This window comes from Sander lucioperca, chromosome 19 (genome assembly GCF_008315115.2).
Source record: "Sander lucioperca isolate FBNREF2018 chromosome 19, SLUC_FBN_1.2, whole genome shotgun sequence".
NCBI classification, from domain to species: Eukaryota; Metazoa; Chordata; class Actinopteri; order Perciformes; family Percidae; genus Sander; species Sander lucioperca.
Genome location: NC_050191.1, coordinates 8,469,310 through 8,484,676, shown reverse-complemented (window position 1 = coordinate 8,484,676; position 15,367 = coordinate 8,469,310). Strand labels below are relative to the sequence as shown.

General features: G+C 39.5%; 2 protein-coding genes across 3 annotated transcripts in view; both read left to right on the top strand.

The window, feature by feature from the left end:
• Positions 1–7,582, top strand: part of map3k5 (mitogen-activated protein kinase kinase kinase 5) — an 84,046-nt gene extending 76,464 nt beyond the window's left edge. For both annotated transcript variants that reach the window (XM_031322335.2, XM_031322334.2), the window contains 5 exons: positions 1,855–2,095; positions 2,262–2,374; positions 4,600–4,721; positions 5,049–5,125; positions 6,374–7,582. In XM_031322335.2, coding sequence (XP_031178195.1) covers positions 1,855–2,095; positions 2,262–2,374; positions 4,600–4,721; positions 5,049–5,125; positions 6,374–6,434 — 614 coding nt within the window. In that variant the 3' untranslated portion in view covers positions 6,435–7,582. The remainder of the gene's footprint in view (positions 1–1,854; positions 2,096–2,261; positions 2,375–4,599; positions 4,722–5,048; positions 5,126–6,373) is intronic.
• A 425-nt stretch (positions 7,583–8,007) lies between these two features.
• On the top strand, positions 8,008–15,071 carry lrp11 (low density lipoprotein receptor-related protein 11). Its single transcript, XM_031322368.2, has 9 exons — positions 8,008–9,420; positions 10,404–10,561; positions 11,279–11,420; positions 11,736–11,861; positions 12,045–12,248; positions 13,459–13,626; positions 13,717–13,773; positions 13,876–13,968; positions 14,077–15,071. The coding sequence occupies exons 1-9, from the start codon at positions 8,853–8,855 to the stop codon at positions 14,229–14,231; spliced, it is 1,671 nt and encodes a 556-aa protein (XP_031178228.1). The 5' UTR covers positions 8,008–8,852; the 3' UTR covers positions 14,232–15,071.
• The last annotated feature ends 296 nt before the right edge of the window (positions 15,072–15,367 follow it).

Genomic DNA, 15,367 nt, shown 5'->3' with positions numbered 1-15,367 from the left:
AAGCATGGGGGTGGTAGCATCATGCTTTGGGGGTGTTTTTCTGCACATGGGACAGGGCGACTGCACTGTATTAAGGAGAGAATGACTGGGGCCATGTATTGCGAGATTTTGGGGAACAACCTCCTTCCCTCAGTTAGAGCATTGAAGATGGGTCGAGGCTGGGTCTTCCAACATGACAATGACCCGAAGCACACAGCCAAGATAACCAAGGAGTGGCTCTGTAAGAAGCATATCAAGGTTCTGGCGTGGCCTAGCCAGTCTCCAGACCTGAACCCAATAGAGAATCTTTGGAGGGAGCTCAAACTCCGTGTTTCTCAGCGACAGCCCAGAAACCTGACTGATCTAGAGAAGATCTGTGTGGAGGAGTGGGCCAAAATCCCTCCTGCAGTGTGTGCAAACCTGGTGAAAAACTACAGGAAACCTCTGTAATTGCGAACAAAGGCTACTGTACCAAATATTAACATTGATTTTCTCAGGTGTTCAAATACTTATTTGCAGCTGTATCATACAAATAAATAGTTAAAAAATCATACATTGTGATTTCTGGATTAGATTATGTCTCTCACAGTGGACATGCACCTACGATGACAATTTCAGACCCCTCCATGATTTCTAAGTGGGAGAACTTGCAAAATAGCAGGGTGTTCAAATACTTATTTTCCTCACTGTAAATAGCAATTGTAAGTCGCTTTGGATAAAAGCGTCAGCTAAATGACATGTAATGTAAAAAGGAGTAGGCTGAAGCCAAGGCTTATTTTTGCCTATCCTATCCCATAATCCCTATATAATCACCCACAAATTTAACAAAACTAAATGAAACCAAATACTGGAGTACAATCCTAGAAATACATTTAACAATTTATATTTTATTCAAATTACTTTCTAACCGTTAATTTAGATTTTAAAGCTTTTTTTGAAACTCAAAGACGTACACATTTTCATCTCATCGTTAAGTTCATTCCATAATTTAACCCCCAAAATTGAAACACATCTATATTTTACGTTAGTCCTCACTTTATTTGGTGCCAGAGAATTTAATTAAATATTACATGTCAGCTCAGCAACACAATCGACTTGTAGATTAAGTTAGAATCATGTTTTTGGGATAAAAAGCTAACATTGTTTGGCGTGTTTGTTTCACAAAGCCCTCATACTGTAAGTCATGATTTTGACTATGAAGTCATATCTTTTCTGAAGTTCAATCATTGAAGGGCTGCACTAACACCAGTTTGTTTCAAATTAAAAGCTGTAATATGCAGTATTTGAATTCCTTTAATGCTACTTGTACTCAATGATAGCATTGTCCTAGCAGTCAAATTGAAGTATTTAGTGTTTGTGCAGGATGAACTATTCACTGCCTATGATAACATTTATAAAGGCTGCAACTAATAATTCGATTTTATTATCGATAATCTGTCAATTATCTCACATACATCATTCATCTTTTAGTCTGTGAACTATCAGAAAAAGTGAAAAAATGCTTGTTTTTGTTCCAGCAACAGTCCAAAACAACATAAAATTGAATTTGCAGTGGCATTTAAAAACTAAAGCTGGAACCAGTGAATGTTTATCATTTTAACTTGATAGATAACCTAAACAATCATAAATTATTCAAATTGATCTCAATTTTCTGTTGATCGACTAGTTAATCAACTTAAAGCTTTTCGGTTCTAATACTGTTAAAGCATATTTATACATACTTGTCTGCCTGGAATCTGATCTCAATGCGGTGTCAGAATCAATGATACTTTCTATTTGCATAACAAAAACATCATCAAACCAACTGCATCATATCCGTCATATTGATCATCATTCATTAAATCATTAAAAGTAATGTGTTGTGTCTGTGTTCAGAGCTGAGGCCTCACTTCAGCCTGGCCTCAGAAAGTGACCCGGCCGAGCAGGAGGACGTCGACGATGACACCGAGCTGGAGAGAAACTCCACCCACCAGAGCCGGGCGCCTCTTGCCGCTCACGACGACACCGTGGTCACCTCCGGAGTCAGCACGCTCAGCTCCACCGTGTCACGCGAGTCCCATAATGCACAGCGCTCTGTCAGCATGGAGCTCGGCCGGATGAAGCTGGAGACCAACAGGTAGCCATGAACGTGTACTGTGATTAGAAATGTTCATCAGCCAGAAACCTTGAATTTTCACAGCTTCTTGTTTAGCTTTTAATATATTTCATTAGTCATTTTATTGATTCAATTCAAAAAGAAATCCTCCTGACGTGTTTCCTCCCTCCAACTTGTTTGGCTCCAGGCTGAGAGAGCAGCTGCTGGAGAAAGAGAGAGAGTATCAGGCCATCCTTCAACAAGTGCTGGAGGAGAGAGAGCAGGAGATCAGACTACTGAGGCTGCGATCTGAGCCCGCAGGTCTGGACTTAATCTAATTTACCTTTTCACACTGACTGAACACTTGCACCACTTCTGCTGCTACTACCAGTCTGCCTTTACATTTCACAACCAGCTGTGTCTCATTGAGGCGACTCCACTGTCCATTCACAGCTGATCTGTAATCAATACACCAGAACTCATTTCCACAGAGTAATTAACAGTGTAGAGAAATATTCAAGTTTAAGTTGCATCAGACTTTTTCCCCTCCGGCTCAATAAATTATTTATACAAGTTGTGACATGAACAATGCACATGAACACACAGCTTTCTCATCGCCTACTAGAGGTGCAAATTGTGTGACTTCCAGTATGAAAACATCTATTACACACGAGGTGCATCCTGTCTTGCTGATGTGATATTGCTGCATCTTGAAGCAATTATCTCCTTGTGCATACATGACCAGCTCTTACTGGATTTGGAGCCTGATAATGAACCAAGGTCAGAATTTTAAAATGATAAAAATCTGATACCAATATATCTGTTGTTATATTAAATTTACATTTTTACCAAGTTATGTTTATTTGCTTGTTTTAAAGGTTGCAATAAAAATGTTTGCAGCAGCAAATTTTACAGGTGAACAACTCAACTGAAGTAGAGCAGTAAATTACACTGGAAGTAAAATTAATATAAATGATAACAATAACTAAAAGCTAAGGTCAAATGCAGTCTGACATTTATAGCTGCAATTTCTTGCTGCATATCCAACATGCACATCAATACAAATGTATTGGTGTTGTAGTGAGGAGGAGCCAAACGCAGAACACCAACTCAGGTGTAGATGATAATGAAAGGGATTTATTGTAAGGGAAAATGGGGGGGGGGGGGGGAGGAAATTTACGAGGAGATGGTTGGCTGAGGCAGAAGACAAGAAGCATTGAGTATGGCTATAGAGGGTGAGGTGAAGTGAGGAGGGAATGGGGTGTGTTGCAGAGATGGCTGAGGGAATAGCTGAGAGAGAGCAGGCAGGCAGATGAGGATGATCCTAAAGCACAGGGACAAATCAGGATTAGACAAAGGCACAAAAAAAAAAAAAAACAAGGACGAGGAGATAATCAAGTAGACTACATTATTGAGTGGCCTGAAATGTTAAACTACCACAGTAGCTGATAGAACGATCTAGCACAGGATGAATTAAGTGCTGGGGTTGAAATACTGGAGAGGTGATGAGTTGATTGAAGGCAGCTGAGCAGACTGGACAGGTGATGTGAATAAGCTGTAATCAGGAAGAAGCCGGGAGAGTGTTGCCTCTGATTCCTCTGTCAAGTTTATAACTACAGTGTTTAGTTTAGCTGCTTAAATGTCCCAGGATATGTGATGTGTGTTTGTGTGTAAATATAATATATATATATTTGTATAGTTATTTTAATACAAACATGTGTAGTGCTTTAGGCAAAAGGGTAAATTAAAATGTATGACATCTGTACATTCTTGTCACATTATGCCACATTGGGAATTCAAATAAAAGTAAATAAGTTGTCATGAACACTGTTGTGCTCATCTGACAGAGATCATATAAAATACAGCGCATAACAAAACAATGAACAGCGGATGCAGCTGTGCCGCACGCCATATTTAATTGCCGTTGTTTTAAAATGACGGCTCCGGGGCGACCCCAACTCACCCAGTAAGAGCGTGCGCCCCATGTAGGCTGTGTTCTTTGCAGCGGCCCGGGTTCGAATCCGACCTGCGGCCCTGTGCTGCGTGTCATCCCCCATCTCTCTCCCACCTTTCCTGTCTATCCACTGTCACCACAAAGGAAGGCAAAAGCCCCAAATAAATAATCTTTTAAAAAGCCTCCAAGGCAAGGATGTCTCATTTTTTTAAATGCATGTTGCCTCCTCACGTCTCTTCCTCGACTCCTCCACTCGAATCTCCTGTGGGCGGGACTAAGACGCGAGGAGAGGAATCAGGGATGCACGAACTGGGAATTGGGGAAGGCCCAGAGAGACAGACAGGGATGCACTGGAGACACAAGGGACAGGGAAAACACAAGGAAATACTTGTAATACGGCAATTTGTGATTAGCCTAAAAATCAGCACTTTGGATGTAATGGTAGAACTATGAATGAGCTTTATGTGGGGAAAAAAAACAAAACAAAACAAAAACGAGATAAAATAAATTTGTCCTTATGTTTTGGTTATTCAGGTGCTGTTCTTTTTCCTGTGTATGTCTAAAAGAGTCTGTTCGCTATATTTTCTGGCAGACGTCCCCACATCATCGGGTTGCCCCGAGGGACAGAGGAGTCCACCTGCAGAGAGACAGGAAGACTCAGAGATGACCAGCTGGCTAAGGCTTTACGGCGCTGACCAGGACTCCATCGATAGAGTAAGTCCCTGCTTTTACTTATAATTAGCTGGACCTTGTCTATTGGTTAACATCACACAATGACAGCACCATGGTATACAGTACCTGCTTAAATCTTTGAGATATTAGAGCTGGTGTTTGTTGTTCTGTAATTTTCGTATTCCCACAATAAAGATTTTTTTTTTATAAAGCAATTTTTAAAACAATGTTCCTGGGTGCTTTATGACTAAATTAAACCATGAACTAAAAGATAGTATAAAGTGTTGTAAAGTTACAGAAGGTAACCTAAGACCCAAGTCTTGAACTCATGCAACTGTATAGTTTGTTTCATGCATTTTGTTTCTCCAGATACTGAATGAGGAGTACACGTTGAACGACATCCTCCACGATGTAACAAGAGATGATCTGAAGAGTTTAAGACTGCGGTAGTGAACTTTTTTTTTTTTTTTTTTTTGCCTCTGTTTCACTTCTGTTTTCTGTATTTAGTCACTAAAATACATGCTGCAGCTCTCCAAATACAGGAAACGCAGAAGTGAAGCTAAGACGACTATCTTTGTTGCATAATGGAGTTTGTACTGATGTATTTTCATGGTTCTTAGGTTTGCACAGGGCAACTCAGCGCTGTAGTGGCTCATAGTGGCAGCTTCATTTCTCAGAAATCCTTTAAGGTGACGTTAATAAACAAAACTGTAATTTCCTTCGTCACAAGCTCACAGGTTCTCAAATTGTTTACATGGGTGACAGTTTGGTTCTGGATGCAGTTCTAGAAACCTACATGCGGCTCTGCTCAGGAGGTAACACTACATTTAAAATGTAGGACTGGGCACATCTGTAAACATGTTTATTAGCTGACTAATACTACAACAGTTTTCATCTCTTTTTAAATTTCTCTCATTTGTGGCAGCATATCAGCTCGTATCATATTCACATAAGAGACCAAAAAACATTGATACAAACTCCATTACTGTATGTGTAGGTTTGATACATTTCTGCTTTTGGCGCCCCCCAGTGATTATATTAAAAAAAACACATGGTGGAAGACAGCAATACACACCACAGTTATTGACAGTGACATGTTCTCCAGGGAATCTGCAGGCCTTAAAAGTCATAAAAAGCATTGAATACTGTTTCCTCAAAAAAAAAAGGCCTTCGGGCGCTTGGTTAGCTCACCTGGTAGAGCGGGCACCCATATGCAGAGGCTCAGTTCTCGACGCAGTGGCTCAGGGTTCGAGTCTGACCTGCGGCCATTTGCTGCATGTCTTCCCCCTCTCTCTCCCTCCTTTCTGGTCTACAGCTGCCCTCTCTATTAAAGGCTAAAATGCAAAAAAATTGGATTATGTGCACAGAAGGCTGTTCGATCCTTTTTTGTGGAGACCTATTAGCAAACACTGACACTACTGTTAGCTACAGTAGCTATAAGAAGTTAATCAACATATAAGCCAAGTGTCAATTTTAGCAAAAAATTAAATGAACTTTAATTAGTTGATCATTTTAAATGAATCTACCCATCCATCCAGGAATTAGTGTCATACTACTGCTGGAAAATACTGACAAAAATGTGATATAAACACAAATAATTCTACTCAGTGTAATTTCTGTTAGGTACACACAAGCTGTAGCAAACAGTAAATTGTATAGTGTAACCTAACAGTCTTTTCTTTTTGTCCTGTCAGAGGCGGGATCCTGTGTAAACTATGGAAGGCCATCGCAGACTACAGGCAGAAGCCAACCTGAGGCCTTAAGTGGCGACAACCACTCAGAAAAGCCAGGTCCTTTGTCCCAACAACTAGTACTTTTTTTCCTCTGTTTTTACAAGAGCAAGACTTTTAGGAGAGAAACCTGTGTTTGCCGTCGTGTGCACAGAGCAGCTTTCCACCAGCACAAAAAACTCTGACTGGTCTCGTCGGAGCATCTTGATCAATTTTGAAAAAAGGATTTTGGAAAAAACAACTTTGAAAGCAACAATAATTGAGAAGTGCCACAAGTTTGGTGGACATTACACAGCTTTTTGTTACAGGTGCGTTAAAAATGACAATTGGTGAGAAAATCTATTGTTAAAATATTGAATACTGTCAAAACATTTTCTCCTGTCGTTACAAGATGTACAAGGTTACAAGACGTTTACAAAACTGGAGACTGATTGTTTTCTAATACAAGCCTGAGATACAAAATACTACATTCAAAATCATCTGAACTAATATTTTTATCCTAGCATCTTATCACTACTTTATTTAAATGTGTTTTTAATTTAATTGTTATGGTAATCTAAATGATGTCAGTGCATGCCCTGTTTTTATTGTATTTTGTATCCATACTGAGACTTATTTAAATTGGTTTTTTTTTCACATTTCCTTTTATAATACAAATCTACGTTTTTATTTTTCAGAAAAGTGTAAATATTGTGTTACGGAATAACATTTATGTACTTTACAAATACAAAGATAGACATAGTTAAATCTCCATGTGGATTGACTGTGTATATAATCAACATATGTGAAACATTTATTGTACAGTATTGTATTTTCTAGTGTCACAAATTATAGGATACAATATTCAGTTGGTATAATTAATATTACATGAAATCATTTGCTCTGTTTTTATTGTTGTACACTGACAGAATTGTGCTTATCCTGCTTGTGTAGACATAGATATGTTGTTTGATATCTATGTGTGTAGATATGATCATTCAATCAGATGTCATGAAAAATCTGAAATGCAAGCAAATTCTTATGGAAGAGCCTTGACCTTTTTTTATTTTAAAAACTTTTCAGAAATGGGGAACATAATCATGAACAGTGTGTCCGTTTTGTTTCATATCTAAAATGATTCAAGATTTTTGTGTCATATTGTTAAAATAAAATGTTTCATCTTGAACTGTGAAAGAAATGTGTTAGAACATTCTGTTACAAATGTGATTGGATATAGTAAAGTATAAAAAAAATAGTTTGGTGTGATGGTTATATGAAATGGTTCCTCTACTCATAGAGAGAAAAGTCACAGCTCTACTTGTTATAAAACAATATTGAAAATTGTCAAATGCTTATACTGTTCTCCATAGGCATTTTAAGTTAGATTTCTATTTTCCAGCCATAAATTATGATTTTTACTTTTCAAAAGTGAAAAATGACATTACCTGCACAACTACAGTAGGCTAGAAAATGATAGGTGTTGTGGTATGATACGGTCATGTCAAAAAGTAAAACAGAATAAACTGATTAGCAAATAGCAGAATAGCATAATATAAGTAGCATAATATAATACTATATATATATATATATATATAAATATATAAATACTATTTCAGAGTAGCGGTAATTCCATTTTTTGTGAAACTTGCTTTTTATTTCACATTTCATAAGAAATATTGTAGTTTTTTACATGAGTAATCTCATGGAGGAAATTCAATGTGCTTTACAGAGTGATACAACTGTTAAAATGAAGTTATGATACAGATACAGGCAGTCAACACATACACACACACACACACAAGCTGTCTCAAAACATTACAGGACAATCAAAAAATAAAATTAGCTTAGGGCTACAACAAAAACAAACTGAACACAAACTATAGCTAAAGAAATAAAAATGTATCCTATGTGTGTTGCTGCTGTTCAAGCGAATATATAGGTAGAGTTTAATAAAAGCAAACACCAGTAGAAAGTAGAGACAGGGAGGTAAATAGAGCTAACGTTACAGGTGTGTTAGCTTTCCACTTGCCATATTTATCCATCATTGTGACGTCAGTGGTTTCTGCTGAGCAGCCAAACGTTCTGGTCTCGCCTTTATGCTCATCATATATTCTTTGTATAATTTATTTTTGATCTATGTGCTAATGCTGTTTACTTGTATCTTTGGATGTTGATTTTTTAAATAAAAAATAAAATAAAAAATAAAAAACGTTCTGGTCTCGCGCTCGCGGCCGTCTTCCTCCTCACCATGACAACGACAGATTTCTAGCATCGTCAGAGGACAACTCGTAATCTCCTTCGCTCATGATTTAGCTAGCTAGAGACGAACATTGTGTAAAATACCGTGTTTTACATGACTATTACAGAGATATATTTCATGTAGGAAGGCCATCTTTGCGGTGTGGATGCGTCGGAGACCAGCCAGAGGCAGAAGAGGGAGACGCCGTTTAACTGCGTGAACAACATGGCTCTTCTTCAGCATCCCCGGCTGCTGTTGCTCGCTTGTGTTGTGCTGTTGAGCGCTGTCCAACGTATCTACACTCGGTCTTTGCCAATATCGGATCTAAAATCCAAAATATCAGGCGTGGAGGAGCTGTTGGAGGAATTCCGCAAGCAGCTCCAGCAGGACCAGACGTACAGGACAGGCGATGTGATTGACTCCTGTGTGGGCGACTTTAACGCTGTCGGGGAGCGCATCATCCGAGCCAAGGCCTCCATCGAGCAAGGGGCCACCTTCCTGTTAGCCCCGGACAGGGTGTACACCTTGAAGGACTGTCTGCACGCCTGCTGCTCCCAGCCTCACTGCACCGTGGCGGTGGTCCAGCAGGACCTGAGGCAGCCCGGGGACAGTCTCAGCTGCTACCTGTTCAACTGCACCTACAGGAATAAAAATGTCTGCTCCTTTGCACCGCAACAGGGCTTCACTACATACAGCCGGACTCTCAACACAACGCAGGGACACCTCCCTGTTACATCCAGCGGTTCAGCCAGGAGGCCCGGGGAAGGACATCCGGATGAGGTGGATACACAAGGTGGGAGATGCTGGCTTAAATCCCAGGCTTACAGGCTAAGTTTTACAACAAACTAAATATTTAAAGTATTGCTCTATAGGATTTATCTTGATTTAGATTGTGTTGTTCATGCAATGTGTTGACATTATTAAAATTCCTGCAGGGCCCTTGGTTACACTTGTAGTTACCAATTTGTATTGTTACTCGTTATGCTGGATAGTTATTAAATGTGCTATGGACAACTGATGAATAATCAACATGGTTACCCTTATAGGTAACATTTTACCCAGCGGTTCATACATAAAAGCTGTATATTTAGCATGTATCTATTGTGTAAGGCCATATTGAAAAGGCTTATGCACTATTTAATTATATGCTTTTATAGAACAGAAATGAACCCCCGACGGTAATTTATGCTCCCGTTTCCTTAAGGTTTGGGCAAAAGTTGGTACCTAAAACTTCAGTGGGTTTAAGAAAACGTGACTGTAGTCTCAGTTTAATATCTTTAGTAAGTAAGATCATCAAATGTGATAGACTGTACTAACTACTTAATCTTTATAAAACAGGCAGGTTGAGTTAATGATTTACCTTTCAGGTTCTAGCTGTGCAAAATTAGACCAGGCCACTGAGACCAGCAGCAGGTGTTTTTATCGCAACCATTTACCAACTGTTTTGATAATCACAAAATTATATAAGCAATTTTTCAAGTTAAAAATACAATTTATTCTCTTGTTTCAGCTTCTCCAAAGTGAGGATTTGTTTTTGTTTTTATATCATTTTAAAGCAAATCTATTCTAGTTTTGGATTGTTTGTCATACAAACCAATATATCTGAAGTCGCCGTTAGCTTTTAAGAAATTGTCTCTGGCATTTTCCCCTATTTTGCGACAATTATAGACCAAACGATTAACAAGACAGGACAAGAAAGAGTACAGTTGAAATGAAGTTGGCATGTAGTACACATCCTCCATATTTTCATGGTTTTTCCTGTTCCTGATTTTGCAGATGTGGATGAGCCTCCTCGCAGTGATGCTGGACAGGATGTGGTGATCCAGCTGCCCACAGACTGGGCTGTCCTGGATGGACGGGACAGTGTGGACGACAATGGCATAAACCACTATGAATGGACTCTCATCAAGGGGGACACAGCCATCAATATGAAGGTTAGTGAATGCTCATAGCCAAGGCATCTTGCAGTAAAATCATTGAATGCAGTTTAGTTTGGGTGCTCAACGTGAGAATGAAAGTCTGAAAACAAACACAGGAGATCACACAGAGTGAGTTAAGAATATATACAGGAATAGCTCTATTGTTCCTTCTTCTCACAGGGATCAGATGATGCTAACATTTTAATTTGCAGTATGAATAGTCACTAATCACCCTCACAGACACCAATGTCAAATTGCTTGTTTGATATAGTTAAGTCAACAGGGCAGCTTGCGGCCAGGGCTCCATAATACCTGCTATACCAACAGAGATAAGAGTTTATTACGCCCAAACCTGCCCCAAGGACAGCAGAAATGTTAGAGCCTGCTCTCTGTTAACAGTTTAGAGGCAACATGTGAAACGTCTGCTACCAAAGTGTCCTACTTTTTATATAAATACTCTTTACACTGTTCATCTGTGGTCAATTTTCATCAGTTTCTGACTTCAACAGAAAATAGTTAATCCACAGCAACAGTGAATCGTTTTTGTCAATTTAAAAAAAAAAACATTTTTCCAAAGCCAGTACATTTTTAAAAACTAATGATGCTGAAATCTGATTTTGTTGCCTAGCATCTAACTTCTGCTGTCACTTTTAAGAGGAGACCAACTTTGGAGAACTTAGAAAGGTCATATGTGTGATTCATTAAAATCGGATCTTTTTGTATCTGTTGAAGGCGTCTCATCCAGGGCTGCTGAAGATCAGCGGTCTCCAGGAGGGAGTCTACTCCTTCCAAATGACTGTCACTGACACAGCGGGCCAGAAAAGCTCTGACAACGTCTCTGTCACTGTGCTGGCCCCAAAACACCAAGCAGAAGGTGACGTGTTCACCAAAACATAGGTCTATGTTGTGTTTTTGTTCCTTTTCAAGCTCCTTTCAAGTTTATTGTTAATTCTTATGAGGTGCGATATATTGCTGGCTTTTCTTTCACAGTAATGGATCCTTTACTAACTGAAAGTTTCTTGAGTTGTTTATCTCAATCATATAAAATGGCAGCACTAATGATGTAACAACATTAAAGAACATGTACAGTACCATTTTCAATTTGTTTTTAAAGATGGGGCTTTGTAGTTACAGTGCAATACTGTTATAGTATAGCAATGTGTATAGCTGTAACTTTCTGTGCCCACAGTGTGTACAGGCCTCTGTTCAAAGTACCAGTTCAAGTGTGATGACGGCTGCTGTATTGACATCACCTACGCCTGTGATGGGAAGCAACACTGCCCTGACCGATCTGATGAAGACTTCTGCCCAATGTGTAAGAAACCCTTGTTCTTCAGAAATGTATGTTTGTTTAAATGGTGAAGATATTTTATAATCTCTTATAATCTTGTAATATCAGGTTCAGTTAAAGGAATGCAAGAATTAAAAGAAAAAGAAAACTTAATCAAAAGCATATGGATCTTCCCACCGTTCATTTGTTTTTCTGTAATTTCTTTAGTTGACAGCAACAGGAAGTCAGTGACCCACGCTGTTGATCTGTCAAACCCTCATCAGCCTGTGGCTCAGACAGATGAGGCAGAGGATGGCTCCATGCTCCAGACTGGGCCCAGAAAGACCATAGAGAACATCATAACACCTCAGGACAGGAGCCATGCCGCTCCTCCACAAAGTCCCACTCAACAGGAGGCTTCAGCCAGTCAAGGTAAGGTTGTGTTTGTGTTTGAAGAGCTTTATTCTCACTTACAGGGCATCTAATATCTGCACAAAGCAGTGTGGTGATACAACATAGAGTGGTAGTTTCAAATAAATGGGTGGATGGGAGTCCACAAGCATTTCTTTTACTTTATCTATATTTGGTCAAATGTTTGCGTCCCAATATGATCCTCCATCGCTGTGTAATCAGTGCAGTATCCCTTTGTGACGAGGCAGAGAGTGTTTGTAGTGTGTGTCTGGACATAGAAGCAGATGGAGGCCCTGTAGGCAGCCATTGAGTCATAGCACTGAGCTCACAATGCTGGCGAAGCCACAGGGCCACTCAGCATTCCCTGGGAAAGCAGCTCTTTGCCTGCGTCCCCTCTGAGTGCTGGAACAAAGCCCCTCTGTCCCCTCTGCCATCTGATCCCTGAATCAGGCTGAGACTGCCCAAAGGACCCCGATTGGTATTTTACTGCAGGTATTACGCTCTCAGGAGTCTTTTCTTCATATCACAAATGCTCAGTCCCATGTCTAAATGCTTGGCTAACTAAGACGATACCCCATTGTTTAGAAGAAAGAGATCAAGTATAATGGGTTTAAAAAAAATACTAAAATCTTTACTCTCAGTTGGTTGTGACTCTTGTTGTTTATGGGAATGCATTGACTCTCATCGGGCTGCAACTTTGCTTTCCCTGTCCCTTTTCAATAAAGTCTTATCTCATTAATCAATATTTTGGCCACTTGGAGGAGACAAGCTGTAAACACAGAAATGACCTATGGTGAACATGTCAGTAAGCAATCGCCTATTTACACATCCAGCAGACCTAGAGCAACATTAGCTTTAATTTGGAGTTGTGTTCCTGGCCACCTGGCGAATGTAAATCTAATATTCACTCTCTTATAGCTCAGTTTTGAACTCCACCAACTCAAATATCTGACTCTGTAGCTGCTAAACTACGTTCACCAGCTATTCGCTAACTGTGTCTGTCTTAAACTTATGTGGAGTCAGTGTATACCATACTATATCTGCCCAGATGTATTCCTTCAAAGTCTTTCATGTGAGATATTGTACATAAAAAAAAAAACACTGTGGCAATTTTTTTTGACAAAGTAATTTACCAAAACGCAATACATCTTTTGTACTCGATATGAGGCACTCCTAATGTGTGTCACATAGAAGGTTGATTGTGTCAGACTCTTTCTCTCCGTTGCTGTAGATCCATGTGCTGCAGCTCCAGTTGTCGGACCCTGTAAAGGCACCTTCCCACGCTGGTACTATGACCAAAATGCGGGAGAATGCAAACACTTCCTGTATGGCGGTTGCCAGGGCAACCATAACAACTTCCTCCAGGAATCTGACTGTGTCAGTGAATGTATACAAAAAGGTGAGAATCTGCTTCTTGCCTATTTCTTTTTTTAATCTAATTCTATAATTGCAACGACACAAAACATCTTTTATTATAAATATCTTTTAGGGCCGGCTTTCAAACCAGCAACTGTGGCTCCTCCAATAACCAAACAGACTGAGATAGGTAAAGCCACAGTGTATTTTAATAAAACTAACTACCAACATACCAGTACCAGTAAGTGTTAACTTTTTTTAAATCTAAATTGTATTTTAACCTTTCTTGAAGCTGGCCCTAGAGTCTCCCAGAGCCAAGCAGAGAGCGACGTCCCTGTCTCCAAACCATTTCCAGTAATGGGAGGACATCCAGTACCAGAGTCAGGTAAGACCTAACATGAAAGTTTTGGTTTATATTTAATCTTAATCTTAATATCTTGTTCTTTTTTATGTCTTCCAAATTTTTCCACATGGCCTCTATTTCATCCTGAAGGTGCAATTCTTCCTCTGGCTCTCGGCCTAATCATCACTGCACTGCTGCTGCTTATGATTGGCTGTCGTCTCAGACTTGTTCGACACAAGCTGAAGAAAGCTCGACCCCTCACCACGGAGGAGTCAGATTACCTCATCAACGGCATGTACCTATAGCCAATCAGCCACGGGCAGCAAACAGAGCGCGCCGAGATCTGAGTAAGAAGCATGGGTGTTGTCACCAGAGCCTGAGTCAGGACTTTTTGAATTGGCACTCTGTTTCTTACAGCCCAGTGTCTCTAATTTGTTCAACAATTTCAGGGTGGAAACATCCCAAATCTCTTCTGTCATGAACGTTTCTAAACATCACCACACTGAACCCCTCGGACTGGTAAATCTGCTGCTGATAGATGCCGCCTTCAAAGCCATTGACACATATTCAGATGCTTGTGAATTCATATTTATGTGGTTTAAGAAAATCTATCACGATTAAAGAGTCGGCATTGCTAGTTCGATACTGATGCTGAGCTGTTAACATTTCCCCCAGTGACTTCTGGGATACATACAGTACAGGACTCTTTTTTTCCCCCTTTATTAAAATGAAATCTATTTCTAAAACACAGGTTACTTTGATGCCAAACATTTTTATTTCCACTTGTGATGTATTTTTCCGAATTAGTGCTGCACAAAAATATGGTGGTATTTCTGCCACTGGGTGGCACTAATGTGGAATATTTGTGCTGTACATTTGATTTCAGTTAACTTGCCTGAAGAGCAGAAATGTAACACATTGGAGTGCCTGTCATAGCTGATTAGCAATCAGCAACAAATTATTATTAGTTTCTCAGAATCACACAAAGCCATAGCAAATTCTGTCAAAATCTATTCCTGTCTAAATGTTGTTGCATATATTTCTTTATTGAGCAAACCCACGTGGAGTATCTACTATATTTACACACAATGTATTCCCTCAAAGTGCTGTCTTTAATGTGAGAAATTAAAGTTCATTAAATATCACAAACACTGGTGAGATCTGTTGATAAAGTAATTAACAAAAATGCAACACTTAACCTTTTACCACATCTTTACTTAAAAGACAATTCCGGCGCAAAACGAACCTAGGGGTTAATAACAGATGTGTACCCACTCGATCGTTCTCTGGGACATGTTTTCATGCTAATTGAATGTGTTTGTAGCTTGAAACAAGCTAGCGCGGACCGTTGATTAGCTTACAACGCTAGTATTCGGGGCACAGGAAAAGTAAAAAAACAAATCGCTATTTATACCACTAAAAAGGCTCAAAATATCACCAC

Bases quoted from the DNA above. Each gene is read 5' to 3' on its own strand.
- lrp11 (XM_031322368.2), top strand. From the start codon at position 8,853: ATGGCTCTTCTTCAGCATCCCCGGCTGCTGTTGCTCGCTTGTGTTGTG. The intron at 11,421-11,735 runs GTGACGTGTTCA...CTGTGCCCACAG, and splicing joins CCCAAAACACCAAGCAGAAG to TGTGTACAGGCCTCTGTTCA. The intron at 12,249-13,458 runs GTAAGGTTGTGT...CCGTTGCTGTAG, and splicing joins GGAGGCTTCAGCCAGTCAAG to ATCCATGTGCTGCAGCTCCA.